Source organism: Tenrec ecaudatus, chromosome 5, assembly GCF_050624435.1.
Source record: "Tenrec ecaudatus isolate mTenEca1 chromosome 5, mTenEca1.hap1, whole genome shotgun sequence".
NCBI classification, from domain to species: domain Eukaryota; kingdom Metazoa; phylum Chordata; class Mammalia; order Afrosoricida; family Tenrecidae; genus Tenrec; species Tenrec ecaudatus.
This window is the reverse complement of record NC_134534.1, coordinates 57,484,082-57,505,493: the sequence shown is the minus strand read 5'-3', so window position 1 is coordinate 57,505,493 and position 21,412 is coordinate 57,484,082. Positions and strand designations below refer to the sequence as shown.

The window sequence follows — 21,412 nt, the reverse complement described above, 5'->3', positions numbered from 1 at the left end:
CCAGAAGGAATAAGTTATCCAACAATATTATTAATAGTTCACACCAGTAAAATTTTGCCTAAGATCTTTAAAAACGGTTGCAGCAATACATCAACAGGGAGCTGCCAGAAGAAATTCAAGCCTCATCTTTCTCCCTTGGAGGAGGCTGGTGGTTTCAGACGTCTGCCAACCTCATCACCCACTCTGCCACCAGAGCTCCTGACCCACTTGACGGCCGAGAATGTTTGACCTAGCTGGGATGAGAAGTGAAGCCCTGCCTGCGATTTTGTGTCTTGGAGCTGGAAATAAGCAAGAACAGAGGGCATACTGGTTGACTGAAATCCCTACAGAATTGTAGCCAAATGAGAATTTCTGAAAAACAATCAAAACGTTAACTTGTCACTGAACTTAGCCAGCATCTTTAAGGTGCCTCAATTTAAACACATAACCATAGACATAGTTTACTAAAATTAAAAATGTGGCACCTTCTTTATTTTAATTTTAAAAGAAAAGGTATTTTTCTCAAATAACCTCTGTCCTAGATTGCAAGAAAAATCCAAGGGATGAAAACTCTGTAATGGAATGCAAAATTCTTTTAAAATCAGAATCAAGAGCTCAAAGAAATGGAGTCACCCAACAGAAGGCTAAAGATACACTTTCAGACCTTGAGCAGCCACGAAACACTACTATAAAAGAAACCTAGTCCTCTAGCTTGTTCCATAAACTCTACCTTTGGGCATTCCAACACTTCAAATGGCTCCTCCCTCCTTCCCACCCGATGACACTAACGTTCAGTGCTAACAATGGCTGTCAGTCATTTTTAGTCCTCCATGGATGATAAAACAAAACTGTTTTTCATTCAAGGACATAATTTTTTAAAATAAATTCTGAAACTTTACCTTAATATTTCTACTATTTCCCCCTGTAGTCTACGATTTGTTCGACTAGTCTGAGTTGTAGGTGTGGAATTCACCTAATTGAAAATATTTGTAAGACTATTTTAAGATTTGCTCTTTCAACTTTGAGCCCTAACTCAAATTCAAACCAATTAGTGAGTTCGGGTCTTCCAGGAGTGCTTGGAACAGCCTTGTAAGCATGTGTGAGCTACACGAAAGTGTTTATGGCCACATACAATTATATTTCACATTGTTTTAATTTATTGTTTACTCCAAAATAAAGTTTCCTCTCGCCTTAAATCCCTAGTGTTGCTTAGGTACCAATTCCAATTACTCTTTAAACCTGTTGGTCCCAACTGTCTTCTGAAGTAGTTGAGAAATGTGTCAGTTGGTGTAAAATTGCCTTCATTACATATATTTCTGTTGACAGAAACGTCTCTGCCCAATTTGTGCAGTGGTATTAGTGCCCTTTCTCACAATGGGCAGCCGTCTCGTTCACTGGGTCCTGGTGGTTTCATCTCTAGGTCTCTAGTTTCCCTGGCCTCTTCTCTTCTCATCTTTGCGTTAAAGGAATGATTGGCTCCAAGGTCTCATACAGGTGGCTCTTTAATAGAGCGCTGAACTTGCAGGTAATAGATCTCCTTTATTTTGTGTGCCATTCTGCTACTTCGCTGAAAGGTGACCATGAGGTTTTTTCCTTTCAAGGTTTAAAGCATGTCTCAGCATGCTGTCCCCACCCTAGAGGAGAGCGCTACATGGGCAGCAATGAAGATACAGCTCAGGGAGTACAGCTGGTCTGACCCACCCACGTGGAAGCAAACCAAGAGGGGAGTGCAACTGACCAGCAATGGGAGCAGAGACCCGAAGTCCCTGAGGAAATCTCGATCGTAGACTTCTGACTCGGGGGGCAGCACTTGGCACCTCATCAAAACTGGTTGGGAGTTTATTTACAAGGGGGCCACAATGAAAGTCTAAAGGTGGGATGGGATAGAGGGTGGGGCACTAGACCACTCCATTGTTGACAGCAGGAAGGGCAATGGGGTCTTGTAGAAACAAGCACCCCTGGGACATGAACGCTGAAGACTAAAAAGGTCTAAGTGCTCTTATGTAGGTGGGTCAGGATAACAGTTAGACTTGGAACTTATTTGTTTGGTCTCCTTCCTTGCCCACCCCTCCTGTTGATATCTACCTATATAAGATAGGCAGGATAAGCAATCCCAAGGAGACAGCAATGGACCAATGGTTCCAAGGAGGGCATGGGAGAAGAGGAAGCAGGGGATGAGCAAATAACAACAGGGACAGGGGAATAGCAAGGGTACTGAAATTGATGGTGAGGATGGTGTAGCGTTCCTGATCATGTTTGATCAATTGAAATGTATCCGAGAGGAATTACCGAGAGGTGAATGATGAGGAAACATGACAGTAGGGCAGGAGGAAAAAACAATAAAGTAAAATTTATACAGGTATAAATATAGATATGCGAATCTATAAATATAGGTATATTCATCTATTTGTATATATACACATATAATATGTATAGTCATCTATGTGTGTATATATACATATATAATACATATGTAAATACAATAAGGAAGCAGATGGACTTCAGACCTCTACTAAAATCTTACCTCACTATAAGAATGGTTTGTTCTAATAAGGGGGCAATGTATGATATTCACCTTCCCGACACGATCGCTGAAGACAAAATACGTGCATAAGAAAATGCGTTGAAGAAAGCTGATGGTGCCCAGCTATCAAAAGACATAGCATCTGGGGTCTTAAAGGTCATCTGGCTGAGAAGCAACAAAGCCCACATAGAAGAAACACACCAGCCTGTGTGATCATGAGGTATTTATAGGAATAGATATCAGAAGTTCAAAAGCAAGCAATCAAATTGACATGACAAAGTGAAGACCCCAAACCCATTTGTAAGATAATTGGACAGTCCCTCACAGAAGGGCCACATGGAAGGAAGGGCATATCCAGGGTGCCAAATAGTACTGATGAAACATGTAACGATCCTCTAGTTCTTTAATATTTCCTCCCCTTACTATTATAAGGTGTTAGTTTTATCTTATTAATCCTGTTAGACCTGTGTATATTCATAATTAAGATCATACAATGCATAAAATCCAAGATAGATAAACCCTTCAGAAACAGGAATAGGAGTAATGATTCCCCAAAGGGGTGGGAAGTGGAGAGAGGGAAGCAGATAGCAACGATGACTGTATAACCCCACTTGAAGGGAAAAAATTACAGAACTGCAGGTCAACGGATATATTGGGTGGTATGCGATATGGCAATAAATAAATAAATACTATACAGTATCCCTACAAGGGTTCCTGAGGGTTAGGGTGGGGGAGGGAGGTGATAAAGGGGAACTGATTATCAAAGAGTTCAAGAAGAAGGAAAATGTTTTGAAAATGGTGGCGGCAGCAATTGTACAATTATGCTTGATCTAACTGAATTATGGACTGTTATAATATCTGTAAGAGCTCCCAATAAAATGATTTTTTAAGTGTGTCTCAGGATAATTATCAGGAAGACTCAGGGAGTCTTCTGGTCTCAACTATAAAATGAAGATCATGATACCGACTCCCCCAAAGTGATTACTATGGTCACATGAGGTTAGCTATAAGAGTCCTCTATACACAATAACATAGTCAAAGCTGGGCATTACTGAAGTCTGAACAATGCTCAAGAGTCCTTAGACGAGGTAGTGAGTGTTCCGGGGCTTCACCCTGTATTTGCAAGTCATACTGTTGTTGACACACAATGTGTCAATCCCAGGAATACATTTATACATTCTTTTCTAAAAAGTCTAAATAGACTGTCTTAATATTTTCAATCATCCTTGATTTGGAACATGTAAAACAGCTTATTAGATTTTTCCCTTGGGTTTAAATAAATACATTCTGATTTTCTGCTTCTTCAGCAGTTTATAGCACCATTACAACAGATCCTCCCAGCTCCTCTACCCGACCATCAGGGAACCTGGTTTATCAAGAAAGGTAGCATTCTCCACCAGATTTCAAAATTCATATATAAAGAATGGTATTTATACATATCCAAAACTTACCACATGAAATACTCCATTTAAAAAAAAAGAAACCTGATGTGGGAGAAATTATCAGCTTTGTGAAGAAAAACCTTTCTAAGCTTGCGTAACCCACTAGCAGTATATGTTTCTATGCTTGTGAGATTTGCTTGGTTATTTATTGTTACGCTGTTTCAGCTACTTATCCCACACTATTCATCACTTATCCAATGGTGTCCTTACTAAGAACATTATAAATCAGTAGTTCCCAAAATATATCCCAAGGAGTGTTTCCCAAAGTGGGACATACTGTCTGAGCTGTCTTAATTAAATGTTCTCTATCTTCCCTCTCCTGGGAAGAAAGATGAGGCGTTGTACACTCCTAAAGAGCTACAGTCTTGGAAACCCACAGGGGGCAGTTCTACCCTGTCCTACAGGATTGTTATGAGTCGGAAAAGAGTCGCAGTGGATTTAGTTTTTTAAGTTTTACTTCTCTAGGATCTCACATCCATTGCAGTGGCTACACAGAACTCACAGGGAAAATTCCGGAGTAAAAGGTTTATAGAGGAAGTTAACAAGTTGTGATACCAGCGAGACCTGCTCAGGGTTGAGTTGTTTATCAGGATGTGTGACAAGGCCTGCTAAGAAATAATCAAAGGGAGGGGGGCATACCACTCTTCTGTAAGCCTGAAGGCATTCAAGCTCTACTTCCAGGGCTCAGCAAACCCAGCCCCCTGAATTACTTGCCAAAGGCACCCCACTCCACAAGTCAGCCCCCTGCACCAAAGCTCTCGGCTGTCCATGCTCTGTGAGTGGGGAAGCCCAACACTCTGCTCCATGCCCTGCCTCCTGGTTCTGCTGCTGCTCTTCTGACGGTACAGCTGTCATCTGGGCCCAAAAGGTTCAGAGCACAGCAATATTGGGTTTCGAGCAGGGGCCCTCAAACTTTTTAAACAGGGGGCCAGGTCACTGTCCCTCAGACCCATTGGAGGGCCGGACTATAGTTAAAAAAAAACTATGAACACATTCCTGTGCACACTGCACGTATCTTATTTTGAAGTAAAAAACAAAATGGGGCAAAACCACCCGGGGGCGGGATAAATGTCCTCAGGGGGCCGCATGTGGCCCGCGGGCCGTAGTTTGAGGACTCCTGGTTTAGAGGGTCCACTCCACTCCTGACCCTTGCTGGTAATGAGATCCCGTCTCTGCTTCTGAGAAGGCTCATTATATACACTGAAGGATTAGATCCCAAAGAATCCAATGGACAATGACTCACGGGTCAATCCTATCAGTATCTCCACCCCCCTTTCTTTCAGGACCATGCAAGAAAAGGTCTTTTGGTGGAGTTACACTTCGGCTAGAAGAGTCACATTAAATAATTCACTGCTTCTGCACTCTCATGGGGGAGAGCGATGGGATTGGGTGGGAAGGTGGGCCGCGGGACAGGATGCAAAAGCAGATAACTACAGTTGACCCTGGATTCTGGGCTATAGTACAAAAGTGTTTAATTGCCAGGAGGATCCTGGAAAATTCTATCTCTGTCCTGAAAAGGGTGAAGTAGGCAAAATAACTTGGGAACCTATGCTCTGGGGGAAAACAACAACAACCACTCTGTAATTAAATAAATATGTAAAATGACACAGCCCACAGGGCCCATCTTAGACATTCCATCCTGATTCTTGCACTCAGTAACTTCTTGATAGGAAGATGTGTGTGTATTCACTTTCCAATGTCTTCAATTATTACAAAATTTTGTGACTTGAAAAAAAAAACATTGGTTCCTGTATTTTTAAGTAGGCACAATCTGGATTTTCCCAAAGTTGCTTAGTCACACAATCCTTGTCCTCCCTCTCTGGACCACTCCCTGTCAGGAGAAGACAGCAGACACAAGCATATAGAGGGACCCTGTGAGCTACTCACCCATCTGCGCCAAACAGAAGCCCAACCGGGCTAAGACCTCAAGGCAGAGGAGGGTGGGCCAGGGAAACCCATGCCTCAATGATTCCCAGCCCCCCGTGAGTTAGAGTCGTCCCAAAAAGGGGGATCGTTCTACACCCACGGTGCTTAGCAATGCATATCCAATGTATTAACTTTTCTTTTTGAATAGGAGCCAGCTATTCTCCAACACAAGAACTATAGATGTGAGCAGACTGATGAACACAGGAGGTAAACTGTCTCTGGCTTCTTTGCACAAATAGATGAATGCCTCACAGCTTCCTGAGCGGAGAAGGGAGATTAAAGCTCACCACATAGCATGGTGGGACTCTGCAGAGTCTAGAGGAATGCCATAGCTTCAGGAAGCAGCTTCTCTGAAGCACCTTGCTAGCGTGGAACGAGGGGGAGGAGGGTGTACCAGTCAAAATAACTGGGGAATTTTAGATCCTTAAACAAAAAATTTTTTTAAAGATTTCTCTCTAAAACTACAAAGGAAACAAATTTCCAACTGAGTCTAAAAATGGGACACCGTTAGGTCATATTTAATAATAGCCAAGGATGGAACATGGGGCCCTGGTGACAGAGTGATTACGTATTGGGCTGCGATTTACATGGTCTGCAGTTCAAAACCACCAGCACCTCCTTCGGAGAAAGACTGGGCTTTCTACTCCCATAAACCATTACAGTCTCAGAAACACGCAACGGCAGTCAGTTTTGAAAATGTGATCGAACAATATTACTTCAATTTTATAGATGATAAAAGTGTAAAGACATAAATCAACTTACCTATGGTCACACAACTAGCAAGCAGAGACAGCAGAACTTGAAGCTAAAGCCTGTATCATATCGCTTACTTCTCAATCTACTGAGAAGTAACAGTGTTATGGTAGGGGTGGGGTGGAGGAAGATGATGAGATCACCTGTGTCGATTCCAATGATTCAAATACATTTTCATTCATTTAATTAACGAGCCCACCACAAAAACCACAATAGTGGACTAAAATTCCACTGTCTGCAGGTTTAATTCAGTGGTGTGTCCAGGCTCGTGTTTTTGTCTGCTTGGTCTTGTTTTACCCAGGATTGCTTAACAGCAGTGGAGCACTTCCGGCCTGTTGTTATTTCGACTAAACCAGACCCCATCCAGGGCGCCTTGCAGCCAGTGCCACCGCAGGATGAAGCTGCTCCGTGAGGTGTCCGAGGCCACAATCTTTACTGAAGATGCAACCTTCTGCAGAAGAGTTGTTGTGTTCGAAGCAACAGATTCATCCCAACCAGGGAGCTTCACTTAAACTTCCACTGTGATTGAAGCCCGAGAAGAGCAAGTGGGTCGCTGGTACCTGTGAGGTGGGACGATGGAACTGCTCACTCCGGGTCAGTCCCCGCAGAGCCATGACAGAAGGCCCTTCCTTTGCCCACTCTGTGCTCTGCAAGGGGACAAGGGGGCCCTGTCGCCCATGACTCCAGTCTGCTGGTAAATCTGATTTCCCCTAGATATAAATGGCAATGCTGAATTTTCCAAGCACTGTCTTTGATGAACTTGTCTTTAATCACTCTTCGTTCCACTCCACATGGAGCTCAGAGCTCTATGCTCTTCTGTTCTATTTCCTCCAGTAAATAAAAATAAAACGAAGGTTCTTTGCCAAAGGCAGGGATTTAACCTCACCCTTGGACTAGCTATTCAGGAATTACCTCCTGGCCAAAGGAGCTCATCTTCATAGAAGCCATTTGGTTAACTTATGTTAGGGTACGTGTCAAAATTACCTCTCAAATTGTGGTAGCTGGCCAAGAACATGGGGCGAGCTAATCTTCATCTTAGGGGCTGTGAAGAAGGGGCGCTCCAAACCTCTTTATGAACAACTCAGCAGCACTGTGTTAGACTGCGAATTCATGAAACGACGTCACTGAGTCCATTCCTCCTCCGAGTGACTGACCCTCCTAGAAACTCCCATGGGCAGGTTTACCGCCGGGGGGTGGGGGGGGGGTGGGGGGGGAAGGGGCGACAAGTCAGAATCAACTCAATGGCAGTGAGTCTGGTTTTGAGAAAACAATAGGCTTCAGAAAGCCCATTCATGTAAGGAATTCAGGAGCCCTGTGGCATAGTGGTTACACGATGGGCTCATAACGGCAAGGTCAACAGTTCAAAACCACTAGCTGCTGCACAGGAGAAGAGCACAGCTTTCCACTCCGGTACAGAATTACAGTCTCAGAAACTCACGTGGGGCAGTTCTACCCAGTAGTCCATATTGACTTGATTGCAGTGAGTTTGGTGGGTGTGGCTTTAACTAAGGGAATAGATACAAACACAAAGAAAATTACCTTTATTTCAATTATATGGATTTGGTTAGGAAAGAAGTTTGGTGATATAGTTAAAGTTTACTGTGCCAACCTGGCTCGGTGGGCCTCACCTTTCTAGTTGTCGGGTCTCTTGCTTTGTGATGGTCGGACCAGGGTGCAGCTGCCTTAGCCAGTTCCCTGCTTCAACTGACAAGGCTCACTTCCTGCAAGACATCTCTGTGGAAAAGCCACATGGACCTAAGCCGAAGCAGCCCTGGGTGCTGGATCAGCCACATGGAGACCCCTGCCAGCACGGAGATGCTTACACATTCACTGATTCGGCGTTTTTTTGTGAGATGGAGGAGGCCTTTCTGGATTGGTGTCGGACATGGGTTAATGTTGGACTTGTGGGCTTGGGCAGCACTGGTTTGGGATGTTTTTCTTGATGTGCACTTAACCTTTATATAAAACTCTCTCTTATACATGAGCTTTTGTGCATTTCTTTCTCTAAAGTACCTAAATTTACACGGTTGGTCGTGAGAGCCTTCAAACATTCTCAGGTCTTTTAGAAAATCGAATAGGAATCATGCATTTACCTTAAGATTGCACAATCAACTAAAAGGTCAAGTGTCCTTGACTTCAGCAGACATTAATTAAATCAAGTCATTGTGGCACATAGCCCATTACCATCAAGTTGATTCTGACTCACAGTGACCCTACAGAACCAAGCAGAACTGCTTCCATGGGGCTAGCAAGGTGGTAAGTGTATATAGAAGCAGACTGACTCATCTTTCTCCTGTGGACAGCTAGCTGGTTCCAACTGCCAAGCTTTTGTTTAGGAGCTAGGCACCACCAGGCTCCACAGTCCTTGTGGTGCACACTGGTTAATCCGTGCAGGTCCGAGGTTCTGATGCTGCAGGGGGAGGGAAAGTTTCTCATGCCACCACCCACACCCTTCCACAGCCCCTCTTGAGATGGGTGGACACACCAATCTGACTGGAACAGATTGACTAGTAGCACCTTCTAAGACAGGGTTAGGGAATGTCCGGCCCGTGGGCACTGTAAGGCCCACAAAATCATCAATACCAGGTAACATCACGTCTCACTGAAGAGAAACAATTGTAGGCATCACATTGAACGCAAAACCAAACTCACTGCCGTCGGGTCAATTTTGACTCATACCGACCTTACAGAGCAAGGTAGAACCACCTCTGTGATTTCTAGGACTGTGAACTCTTAAGGGAGTAGAAAGCCTCGTCTTTCTCCTGAGGAACAGCTGGTGGTTTTGAACTGCTGATCTTGTGGTTAAAACCCAATGCATAAGCACTATGCTACCAGGGGTCCAATGAATTTTATACCAAAAAGGAAAACCAAATTCACTGCCACAGCATCCCTATAGGGCAGGGCAGGGCAGAAGTGCCCCTGTGGGTTTCCGACTGTCGCTCTTTACAAGAGGAGAAAGCCCCGTCTTCTACGGAGAGGCTGCCTCTTGCAATTACTGATCTTGTGGTTATCAACCCAACACATAACCACCTCTCCTTTTGAGACTGCCATCGGTCAGTGCTGACTCAACGACGCCCATGGGTTTCTGAGACTATGACAGCTTGTGGGAGTAGAAAGCCAATCTTTTTCTCCTTCAGAGCTGCGGGTGTTTTGAGCTGCCAACCATGTGGATCGCAGTCCAATACATACCACTGGGGCTCCTTATAAATGTAATGACAGTAGCAAAGAATATAAAGAAAGAAAGTTACACAGACCATGCCTTGAGTCTGCCATCACAAACAGAACATTCAATCTGATTAACCGTAAGTGCTAATACCAGGGTAGGTAATTCTTAAAGGTGTGTGCATTTCTTTCTTAAAACGTTCTTAAGCTGTGGTTTTACAGTCTGGATTGGCTTCATTTGCCTAAAAGTCAGTCATGTTACCACACAGATGTGGTGTCATCATCATACCAATTAGATGCTACCATCCCGCTGTTTCAGGACACCTCCTGGCATCGAGTCCATGCCAACCCACAGTGGCCCTGCAGGGTAGGGTAGAACTGCCCTGGTAAGTTTCTGTGTCTGTGACTCTTTACAGGAGTAGAAAGCTCAGTCTTTCTCCTATGGAACAGTTGGTGGCTTTGAACTGCTGACCTTGAGATTAGCAGCCCACGGGTAAGGATGATTTAATGAGAGGTTTGACTAGGAGGGAACTCAAATGATGTTATAAATGTCCAAATGGGCCATGGCAGAAAACAGCTTCCCTACTCCCACGCACATAAACACACACACACCGCCTTCTCCTTGCCTTTTTGTTCTTTTAAAAAATCATTTTTATTGGGAGCTCTTACAGATATAACATTCTATGGTTCAATCACATCAAGCAGTATCGTGCAATTGCTACCACCATCAGTTTCAAAATAATATTTTCTTTCTTCTTGAACTCCCTGATATCAGCTCCCCTCTGTCCCTCCACCCCCACCATACACCCCAGGAAGCCTTCTTTTTTTCCTATAATAGTTTCTTTTTCGCTATATCTTATACAATCCAATATATTCATTCACATACACTATTGTTGTTCAATCCCATTGAGTGGGGTCATACAGTTACCAATGTTATCAGCTCCCTATTCCCCACCACCTCTCTTCCTGTACCCTCAAGGGAACCATTACTCCTGTTACGGTTTCCGAAGGCTTGTCTATCTTGACTTTCTCACTGCGTTGCTCTTCTGTAAGGATTTTAAATATAGAAATGAACATATGCATATCTAACATAATTAATGAGGTAAAACAAATAAAAACCATAATAGTAAGGGGAAGAAAATAACTAAGCAGGGGTCCTCAAACTTTTAAAACAGGGGCCAGGTCACTGTCCCTCAGACCTGTTGGAGGGTCGGACTATAGTGTTGTTTTTTTTTAAAGACAATGAATAAATTCCTATGCACACTGCACATACCTTATTTTGAAGTAAAGAGACAAACGGGGCAAAAACACCCTGCGGGCCGGATAAATGTCCTCGGCGGGCCGTAGTGTGAGGATGCCTGAGCTAGAGGATCTTGCCATACCACACCCAAAGTCTTATTCTTTTTATCAGCTTGTTACCAGCCAAACATATTTAAAAGAGCATACCCATTGCCTTCAGGTTGATTCTAGCTCATGGTAACGCCCACATAAAAATGAAAAATAAAATCCTGAAAGCCATCGGGTCAATTTCTGACTCACAGTGACCCTACAGGCCTGGGTAGAACTGCGCCTTTGGGTTTCCAAGACTGTCACGCTTCGTGGGAGTAGAAAGCCTCCTCTTTCTCCCAAGGCACAGCTGGTGGTTTCGAACTGACCGCCTTTCTGGAAGCAGCCCAATGCATAATCACTACACCACCATGTGGCTGCTGCTGGTAGACACCTTTGAGTTGGTTCTGACTCATGGTGACCCAGGCACAACAGAGCGAAACACCTCCGGTCTTACACATCCTCACAGTTGTTCCTCTGCTAGAGCCTACCGTTGCCACCACTGTGTCAATTCAACTCAAGGGCCTTCCTGTTCACTGCTCCTCTACCTCCCCAAATATGACGCCATTTTCCAGGAAATATGTCCAACGTCTGTGACATGAAATCTTGCCATGAACCTTGTCTCTAAAAAGCGCTCTTGCCAGACGCCTTCAAGGACAGGCTTGTTTGTCCTGTTGGCAGTCCGTGGTACTTTCAAGATTCTTCTCCAGCACCGCCATTCAAAGGCAGCCATTCTTCTTTAGCCTTCCCGATTCAGTGTCCAACTCTCACATGCATATGAGCCAATGGAGAAGACCATGGCTTGGGTCAGGCGCATCTTAGTCCTCAAAGGAACATCTCTGCTCTCCAATACTATAGAGTGGCCTTGCTCAGGTTTGCCCAGTACAGCTTGAATTTGGATCTTTTGACTGCTGTTTCCATGAGCATCTCCAGGGTGTATCTGAGCAAGACAAAATCCTCGACAACGTCAACTCTTTGTTTATCACGAGGCTACCTATTGGTCTGGTTCTGAGGATTTGGGTCTCCATTACACTGCGTTGTCATCTAGACCCGCCTTTGCTCTTCTCTAACGCGTGGGTCCCAGGCATTTCCAGGCTGAGCCAGAGTAAGACTTCGACGAAGGAAGGGCAAGCCCAGTTCCAGGTGGAAAATTCCATCTTCAAACTGCAAAGCTGAGCGAGACTCTTGGAGGCCCCGTGTGAGTCAGATTTGAATTGTGCTCCAACGGGGTTTTCAGAACCTGCTTTCCCTTTGGGAAGCAAGCCCACAGGCCTTCCTTCCCACGCACCTCTAGAGGAACCCAAACTGCTCGTTTTCCCATTAGACCAGACTCAAACCCACTCGACCTGCATCTGAAAAAAGGCCTGGCTATCTAACTCTCCGCCCGCCGCCCCCCCCCCCCACCACCAAACAACAACACAGTATCAGTATCTACTGAAACCCTTATGAAGCCCAGTTCTACTCTTAACACACCTGGAATCACAATAAGAGGGAATCGACATGAAGGCAATTGGTGTGGGTCCCTTGTTGTGTGGTTGCTATTTTAGGCTGTGAGGTCAGACACTCGGTGCACAATGAAGCCAAGCTGCATTTCCCTGGTGAGCACCCACATCAAGCCTCCTGTGGAGTGGTGACTGACCAGGGAAGGATTCAAAGAAATTCCCACCCAGGGGCCCAGAGCCCCACATCAGGCAGCTGCTACCTGAATATGAAAAGCAAGCATTCCTAAAGGATTGTGGGTCAGCAGTGCCCTGATAGGTCACTTCAGAAAAGTGCAGAGGTGTGGGGGGGGGGGGGGAGGTTCTCACTACAACATGAAGTGCCCAAAAGACAGCTCAAGCCTGGGCCCAAGGAACTAACTCAGAAAGAAGGGCAGAGATGATTTGGGAATTGGGTGAAGCCGGCCCCTAATTCAGACTCCCTCCCCTCCCTCCTAGAAACAGCCTGGCTGGACCAGGCGTTTCCCTGCTCAGAGACTCCCCGTTCTCACCAGTCAAATGAGGGTATTGGATTACTTGATACTCTGCCTTCCAACTCCACCAGTCTGAGGGTCCGTGAATGACAACTTTGTCTGGTGTCGTAAGCATATGCCTTTCACTCGAGCCAACAACACAGACCATTTGCAAGACGTGTACTTGTTAGCAAATTCAATCAGGAATTCGGTGTTTGCTACACAGTCTCTGCCAAAGGCTTCTGAAAGTCATCTGATATTCAAGAGATAGTCTAATAGATGCGTTAACCGCCCCTGGAGAGCTGACACACACAGGAAGCAGTCTGTCCCGATTAATATTGATTGAGTCCTGGGAGTGGGAACGTTGACATAAATTAGCTCATTTTGAAAGTCTCTCTTACCCAGTTTTTTGATTGCAGAAATCTTGATAGAACTACTACTAGTCTTTTGTGTCCAGGTTTTTCCCTCAACTTATTGTGCCAGTAAAACGATCCATCCAGTTTGATTCTCCGCTCAAATCTGTTCGGCAGACCAGACAGAGGGCAGACCAGCGCCTTGTTATCTCTCCCCCCTACTGTTCCGCCTTGCTCACAACTAACTAGTGAATCCCCCCCTATGTTCGGCAGTGTCCTTGTCATTTTTCCTCCTCTTTCATTAAATTCTAGAAAAGGGCATTGTTTATTATGTCACTTAAATGTTCCTTAACCAAGTCCCCCTGACTGAGGTTAGTTTCAAGGGGGATGAAAACCTTACCTCTGTAGATAAATGTGTATGCTTTCTTTGACCAGACACGGCCAACTATGTAATACAGCTTCTCTGTCTCGTTTAAAACCTACGTTAAGTATCCATTATGGTCATCAAACAACGTATCTCAGATGCCTGGTAGCAGAGACACAATCCCAGGGTCAGACCTGTGGTTAATGAACTTGGGTACTTACAGAATAGTTCGAACTTATGAGCTCAAGAAGTTCTTCAGAAAAAAAGCCAGGCAATCCTCTTTGGAAAAAGCAGCCAATGAAACAATAAAGAGCACAGAGCACAGTTCCGTGGACAGACATGGGGGGTGGGGGGAGCGGAAATCAAATTGGAATCAACTCAAAGACAACTGATGGGTTTCTCTATCCCCTAAACCACCCAATCCTTCTGAAAATATGTCAGGGTATCAATCTCAAATAAAATTAGGGTGATTCCAGTTTAGCAATTTCCTTTTTCGTTAAGCACAGGCCATGGCATCAGAGAGCTTGGATGCCCTCCACCTGGGTCATGGGTCCCAAGTGCACCATGTCACCTCTCAGTATCTTCAGCAGGGGGGGTGGAGAGGGGTGCACATGGATTCTCAAATCATTTCCGCACGAGCTCTTTCTTCCCATCATTTAGCACAGTTCCTGGCTCTTAATAAACATTCATCAAATAGTGATGCATGTCAGTTTTTCCTTAGACCCCGAAACGGCCTGTATCTCATTCCTGTTCTTAAAATGTCTTTACTGGGTTCTTCTTTGATTCCTCTAATCCACCGTCATGTCTTCCCTCCTCTGAGGACCCTCGGTGCTGTCCAGTCCATCGGACTCACAGCCACCCCGCACGACAGTGTAGAACTGCTACCACGGTTTTCTAGGCTGTAATAAAACAGAAGCTGGTCACCAGGTCTTCCTCTGGACTCAACGTCACCCCTGCTGGATCTGGCCTCTGCTTTCTCTACAAGCAGTAATGCAGTGGAAGGTGAAAGTGAACAAGCTCTGAAGTCAGCTTCAACCTCACTGCCCTGCCATAACTAACAGGTGTGTACTTGTAAACAGCTTGTGCCTTCTGTAAAATGAAGATAAGAGACGCATGTCTGGTCAGCGCTTCTGTAATAAAATTTAAATGAGATATTACTCTTAGATTACTATGGGCCATTACAAAAAAAATGCATGGCCATTGAGTCAATGCTGACTCCCAGCAACCCTGCAGCACAGAAGAGACTAGAGATTTATAGAGGAGAAGGCCTCATCTTTCTTCTGCAGAGTTGCTTCGAACTACTGACCTTGTGGTGAGCAGCCCCACACATACCACACGACATTGCTGACTTGGATTATTTTTGTAATTACCATTCTGTGCGTGGTCCAGGGTACTGGGGCTGGGAGCATCACACACGCAGAGAGAGAGTCTGCTGGCACTGTAAATGTATAACCACAAACCTCAGATGGGTATTTGATACTGTCTGGTAACTCTTTCGTTTTCCTAGCGATTTCACTCCCCCACTCTCTGAAAATGCTACTTTATGCCTTCAGCCCTTAATTCAAACGACTCTCCTCTGTTTATAGGAAATTAGATGCCATCAGACAAGTGGCATTTCATCTGACCACCACCAACATATAAAACTACCCCCATCTGGCCACATGTTAACGGGAAATGCTTTTCTATCAAAGGTCAACCTCTCTACTTGGGCTCCAGATCCCTGCTCCTATGGCTTTCTCAGGGCTTTCTTCCTGCAATTACCCCTTCTCTCTCTCTATTTTTAGTTCCTCCTTGTGGGGACTCCCAATGATCCTCCCCTCCTGGCATCCCTGCCCTTGTGTGATTCCCTCCCCTTAAGTGTGACTTGCCCTAATGCATAAAATGTCACAAAGCAGGTAAGACGTCACCTCCCAGGATTGCATCGCATTATATGAGACTTCATCGCGCTCGAGAGACAAGCTCTTGAGACGCTCCTTGCAGGGTTGGTGAAGTGGGTGGCATGTTGCAGGAGCTTCCATTTAAACACACTGCAGTAGGGGCTTCTAGGAACTGAAGGCAGCCTCCACCCAACAGCCAGAAGCCAAGCCCTCAGATGGAAGGAAATTAATTCTGCCAATCTGGAAGCACATTTCCCCACCTAAACCCCTACTCCCTGTCAAGCATTCAGATAAGAACACACCCCATATGGCCCCCTGAGAGCAACTGTGTGTGACCCTGAACAGATGATCCTGCTGAGCTGAGTCCAACCTTTGCCCACAGAAATGATGAACACCGCTTTACGTGACAACTTTGTATAATTTGTTACACAACAGTCAAAGGCTACTATAGTCACCAACAGATAACCATCAACATGCTCAAGTCAGCGAACTAAAATGGACTGTTTCCTACCTTTAAAGATACCGAAATCATATCCTCTCCAGGCACTGCCCCTTCTCTGTTCCCCTATTCAATAAAGCTTGGCAGGAGCTTGTCCTGTGTCACCACGTCCACGCCTCCCATTCACTACTCAGCCTCCTCTAGTCACACCATTGAAACTGTTGTCAATGGCAACAGTTACATCTCATATTCCATAACCCAAATGAACCAGTCTACACCCCATCTCCTTCAATATGAAACAACCATTAATGACTCCCACTGCTTGGGACTATTTTCTCTCAACTTCCTGGATTTTACATTTTCTCTTCTTTGGCTGCTGCTACTTAAACATCCTTGCTGTCTTGATCCAAACCTGGAAGGTGGGACACCCCAGAGCATGGTCCAGAGCATTCTTCTGTTCACCCAGTGTACTCCTATTTCCAGTCCCCAGACTTTAAATAAATGATACTAACATGCTGATGGTCCCACAATGCCCCTCTCAGGTCCTGAGCACTCTTGGAAGCTCCACATCCTACCATCATCTCCACTTGGGTCTCTAATAATCACCTCATGGTTAACCCTGGCCCAAACCCGGCATCAGGCTCTTGCCGGTCAATCTTCACAATAAATCCTGAATTTGTCCACTTCTCTCTAATTCCATACCCTGGTGCAAGCTGTATTCTCCTCACCCTTAGACTACAAAAACAAGTCACCTAGCTTCTAAGTCTATTCTCTGTACACCACCCAATATGACCTTTTGAATATTACTAAATACCTTCTAAGCCGTGAATGCTTTAAATATTCCAACAACTTTACACTCTACCAAGAGAGGGCCCATTTGTCTCAATACGCTAGCTGCCACCCAGACACAAGGAGCACCCACAGGTTTCAGCCACATTCACTTTTACTCTCCCACCTCAAGCCTTTTCAGAGTTCCTCTTATCTGTGCCTCCAGTCCTAGGTGGCCTAGTGGTTAGGCATTGGACGGAGGTCCCCAAGACCACCACCAGCTGTGCTGTGGGAGGAAAGATGGGGCTTTCCACTCCCATAAAGAGTTACAGTCTTGGAAACTCACAGGGTCAGTTCTACCCTGCCCTAGAAGGTCACCCTAAGTCAGCATTGACTCAATGGCAGTGAGTATGGATTTTGGTTTTATTACCTGGGTCTGGAAAGATCTTTCTATTCAATAAGTCTCAGATTGTTACTTCTTGAGAAGTCTTCCTCATCAAAGCTTTTCTTCTTAGCAAACTCTATAACGAACTGGTCCGCTCACTGCTAGGTTAGCCGATCAAAACCACCAGCTTCTAAAGCAGTGGTACTAAACCTTCCTAATGCCGCGACCCTTTCATACAGTTCCTCATGTTGTGGTGACCCCCCCCAACCATAAAATTATTTTCATTGCTTCTTCATAACTGTAATTTTGCTACTGTTGTGAATTGGGCAAACTCTGTGATAGGATCGTTCTACGCCCCCAAGGTTGAGAGCCACTGTTCTATAGTATCAGTCGAAAGGGCCATGTTTGTTTATTTAGTTTAATTAAGTGTGTGACTGTTCCACATTCACTGCCATGCTCTAGAGTAGTGTCTGGTGCCTAGTCAGTGCTCGATAAACATTTCTTGAGTAAACAAATACACAAATCTATGTATGATGGTGACGGTCTCATTTATATTGTAACCAAACATTTTACTTTGCTCTATTCCATTGAAAGCTCTTCAGATCTGATTTTAAAATGACATTCTACCTTAAACTCTTCAATGCACAACTTTCTGAAAAACTGTGTGGGGGGAGTTGGAAAATGAAGCACATTAAAAAATAACAGGAACGCATTAAGAACGGTGAGCAATCTTTTAATATGATCACAATCCACTTGTCTTTCAATTTTTAAAGATTTTTTTCCCCTGCCTTGGCGTTTCTTTGCTCACAGATCGTGATTGCATGATTTGTGATAGAAAAATGCGTAACGATCTGTTGTGATTGAATCACAATTGTTTTTCTAATCACTAGATGCATTCTCAATAGTTCCGGGCTAAAAAATGCTGGAATCGCTAGTGACTTAACTTCAAGCCCAGCAATATTGTGCAGTCACATCCTGCGGCCTCTTTTTTTTTTTTTTTTCAATCGTCCCATGGTAATGAGCGGCACCAAGGTCTAGACTCCAGCAAACAGCTGCTGAACACCATCAGCTCCTTAGGCGATCTGCCATATCCCAGTCCCCTGAGCTGGTAAACTTCCAGGGTGGTCTAGGAACTGTGTGCCCAAGTCTGCTCTAGGGTGAGTCTAATTGTTGGTGTTTACTATGCCTTTAGCATTTCAATTTCACGCTTTGATGAACGTTTGCTCCTTTCTTTTTGTTTTACAAGCCCCGAAGTTTCTGGTTCGCCTCCATGGCTTGCTTATGCATATATGCTCACTTGTGTGTGCATCCCTGCCTGAAGCACCAGTGCCTTGTGAAAACTCCAGGAAGTCGCTTAGTGGATTCTGAAAAAGCATTCTTGAGAAAAATCAGACACTCCATAGCTTACCACGTGCTGCCCTCAAAACTTCTTAGCAACATACGCGGTGCATGAACCTCAACGTGGTTTGCTTTGTCCAATCGCAGGCCTGAAAACCCAGCCAGTCAGCTGTGTAATAATAAACCCCTTATCTCCTGAAGATACACAAACGGAAAAGCTCTCAAGCGCTCGCTCTCGCTCTCTCTCTCTCTCTCTCTGTGTGTGTATGTGTGTGTGTTTCAGTGCATGGGCGACTTCGCTAGAATTTTCGGTAGAAACTCAGATTCATTTTAAAGGCTGGGTCTGTTTCCAGCCGGCTCGCCCGCCCTACCGCAACCCCATTTCCCCGCTTTCCTTTTATTTTTCTTCTCTGCGGTTACGAAGTGGGAAGAAAATGCCAAACAGTATGGAGTTTACACAAGGGGGGGGGGAGGTGAAGGGCAGAGCCAAAAGCTGTTGGCAAAACCCATGCAGAAACCCAGGGCTTGGCTTCTGCAACACTGGGCTTACCAGTTCCCGCCCCAGCGCCAGGGCTAAGAAACTAATCCAGGAGCATTCCCAATCACCGGTAACTGTAGGGGCACGGGAGAGTTTCAGGAAGCTTGGCTGGACTCCAAGGAAGGCTAAGGGGGCATTCTTGCCTCTCCAGGGGGCAAGGGTGGAAATCTCACTCTCCCCACTGCGCCAGTCCCCTCGGGGTGCAAACCGGTGACTGCGGTCTCCATTCCAACTTCCCCCACCTCGTTCCGAAGCCGCCCCCTTCGTCTGCACCCACGGGGAAAACCCCACCCGACCTGGCCTTGGAGGAGAGCCGGGGCGGCCCCCGGGAAGGCGCGCGGGGCCCGCAGCGGGCGCAGACCAGCCGTTCCCGCTGCCCCGCGCGGCCGCCAGCGCCTCGGACACACCCCTCCCGGGCGCCGACCGGCTCCAGCCCGCGTCCCGCGCCCGGCCCGGCCCGGCCCTCCCCCTGGGCCGGCGGGTCCCGCGCGCGCCGCCGCGCCCCGAACGCACCTTCGTCGCTCCCCGGGCCGAGCCCTTGGCGGCCGCGCGGCCGGGGCCCAGGGGCACGAAGCGCTCCTCGGCGTCCTCGTCTTCGCAGTCTTCGCAGTCCACCACCTCGACGACCACCTCGTCGTCGTCGTCCTCCTCCTCCTCCTCTTCCTCCTCCGCGCCCCCTCCGGGCTTCTCCTCCACGCGCCCGAGTCCCCGCCGCCGCCGGCCCGCGCCCTCCTCGTCCTCGTCCTCCTCCCCGAGAAGCAGCAGCACCGGCGAGGAGGCGGCCGCGGCCCCGGCGGCGCGAGGGGGGCCCGTCCCGGCGCTGCGCGGCGGCGGCGGCGGCCTCCAGCTCTCCGGGGCCGGGCCCGGGCCCGGGGCGCGGGGCGGGAGCCCGGACAGCGCGGCTTCGCGGGCGGGCGCGGGCCCTGGAGGCTGCAGCGCGGCGCCCCCGCGGCGGTTGCCCAGGCTGGAGCGCTTGGCTAGCCGGCGCGCCTGCATGCCTGGCTGCGGGGCCGCCGGCCGCGGCGCGGGGCCGGCGAGTTTGTCACCTCCTCCTCGCCCTCTGCGTGCCCGGGCGGCCGCGGTGGCCGCAGGCGCCCGCGGCTCGGGGCCCCTCGAGCGGCGGGAGTCGCCCCCGCGGGCTTGCAACGGCCGGCGGCTGCAGAGGCGCGAGCGCCGCCTTCGCTGGACCGGCCCGCGGAGACGCCGGCGGCCGGCAGCTACGGCGGGGCGGCGCGGCGGCCGCGGGCGGGGGTGGGTGTGAGCGAGCGGCGCGCTGCCGCCTCCGCCGCCGCCGCCGCAGCCGCCCGGGAGCCGCGGGCCGCGCTGCGCTCCATGCGGCCGGCGGCCGGGCTCGCGCGCGCCTCTCCCGGCCCGCTGCGCCCGCGCGGTCCCGGCCTACAGCTGCGCTCCCCGGGCTCGAGCTGTTTGTGTCGTGTTTTCCACCGCCGCCCCCCTCTTCGCGAGCCATTCCACACCACCCTCCGGTCCCCCAGTTCACACAAAACCCGGACTGGATTGTGTTTCCCTTGCGCACAGCCTCCTGAATCCTCGCGCTCCATGGCGGGCGGGCGCTGGGCTCAGCCGCTGGGGCAGACACTGTACCTGCCGCAGAGGACGCTCTTAGAGCCTGGAGGGTAGGCTGGATTGCAAACAGGGGCCCATCAAAGTCGGGCTGAGTTTAAACGAGGGGATTTGCCACAAGTCATCTTCATGGTCACTGGCGTGCACAGCGACCACCCTGGAACTGAACGTGAACTGGGGGTGGGTGAACAAATCTGAGCCTGGGGCCAGATCCTAAAACAAATCATCCATCATTTAGGTTTTTAAAACCGTTTCGTTCCTTGGACTGCCAATCTCTCGGCCTCTTTGAAACATGGGTTCTCGGCACACCCACAGCTCCTGCACACTCTGCTAGGCCCTGCCTAACTAAACTGTGATATGGGTTGGACTGCTAATTGCTAGGTCGGCAGTTTGAAATCACCAGCGGCTCGCTGGGAGAAAGATGGAGGCTTTCTACTCCTGTAAAGGTCTACGGCCTTGAAAACTCCCGTGGAAGTTCTACCTGGTCCTATTGGGTCACTATGTGTCGGAATGGGCTCGATGGCAGTGAGTCTGAATTTTTGTTCGTGTTTGAGCACTGGGCTGAGTGTCTATCCTTTTCGGCTTGCTTTTCTGCTTTTCTCTCAGAGTGTTTGGTTATAACAGCTAAAGTCCAAGCAGCCTTCCTCTTCCATTTAGTACGTACACTCGCTTCTTGACACTGTGGGGGCCATTGGATAAACAGGCT

The 21,412-nt window shown here is 47.5% G+C and overlaps 1 protein-coding gene across 1 annotated transcript in view; it reads right to left on the bottom strand.

Annotated features, from left to right (window-relative positions):
• Positions 1 to 20,393, bottom strand: part of ZNF704 (zinc finger protein 704) — a 261,357-nt gene extending 240,964 nt beyond the window's left edge. The window contains exon 1 of the mRNA XM_075549539.1: positions 19,639 to 20,393. Coding sequence (XP_075405654.1) covers positions 19,639 to 20,121 — 483 coding nt within the window. The 5' untranslated portion in view covers positions 20,122 to 20,393. The remainder of the gene's footprint in view (positions 1 to 19,638) is intronic.
• Positions 20,394 to 21,412: the final 1,019 nt, after the last annotated feature.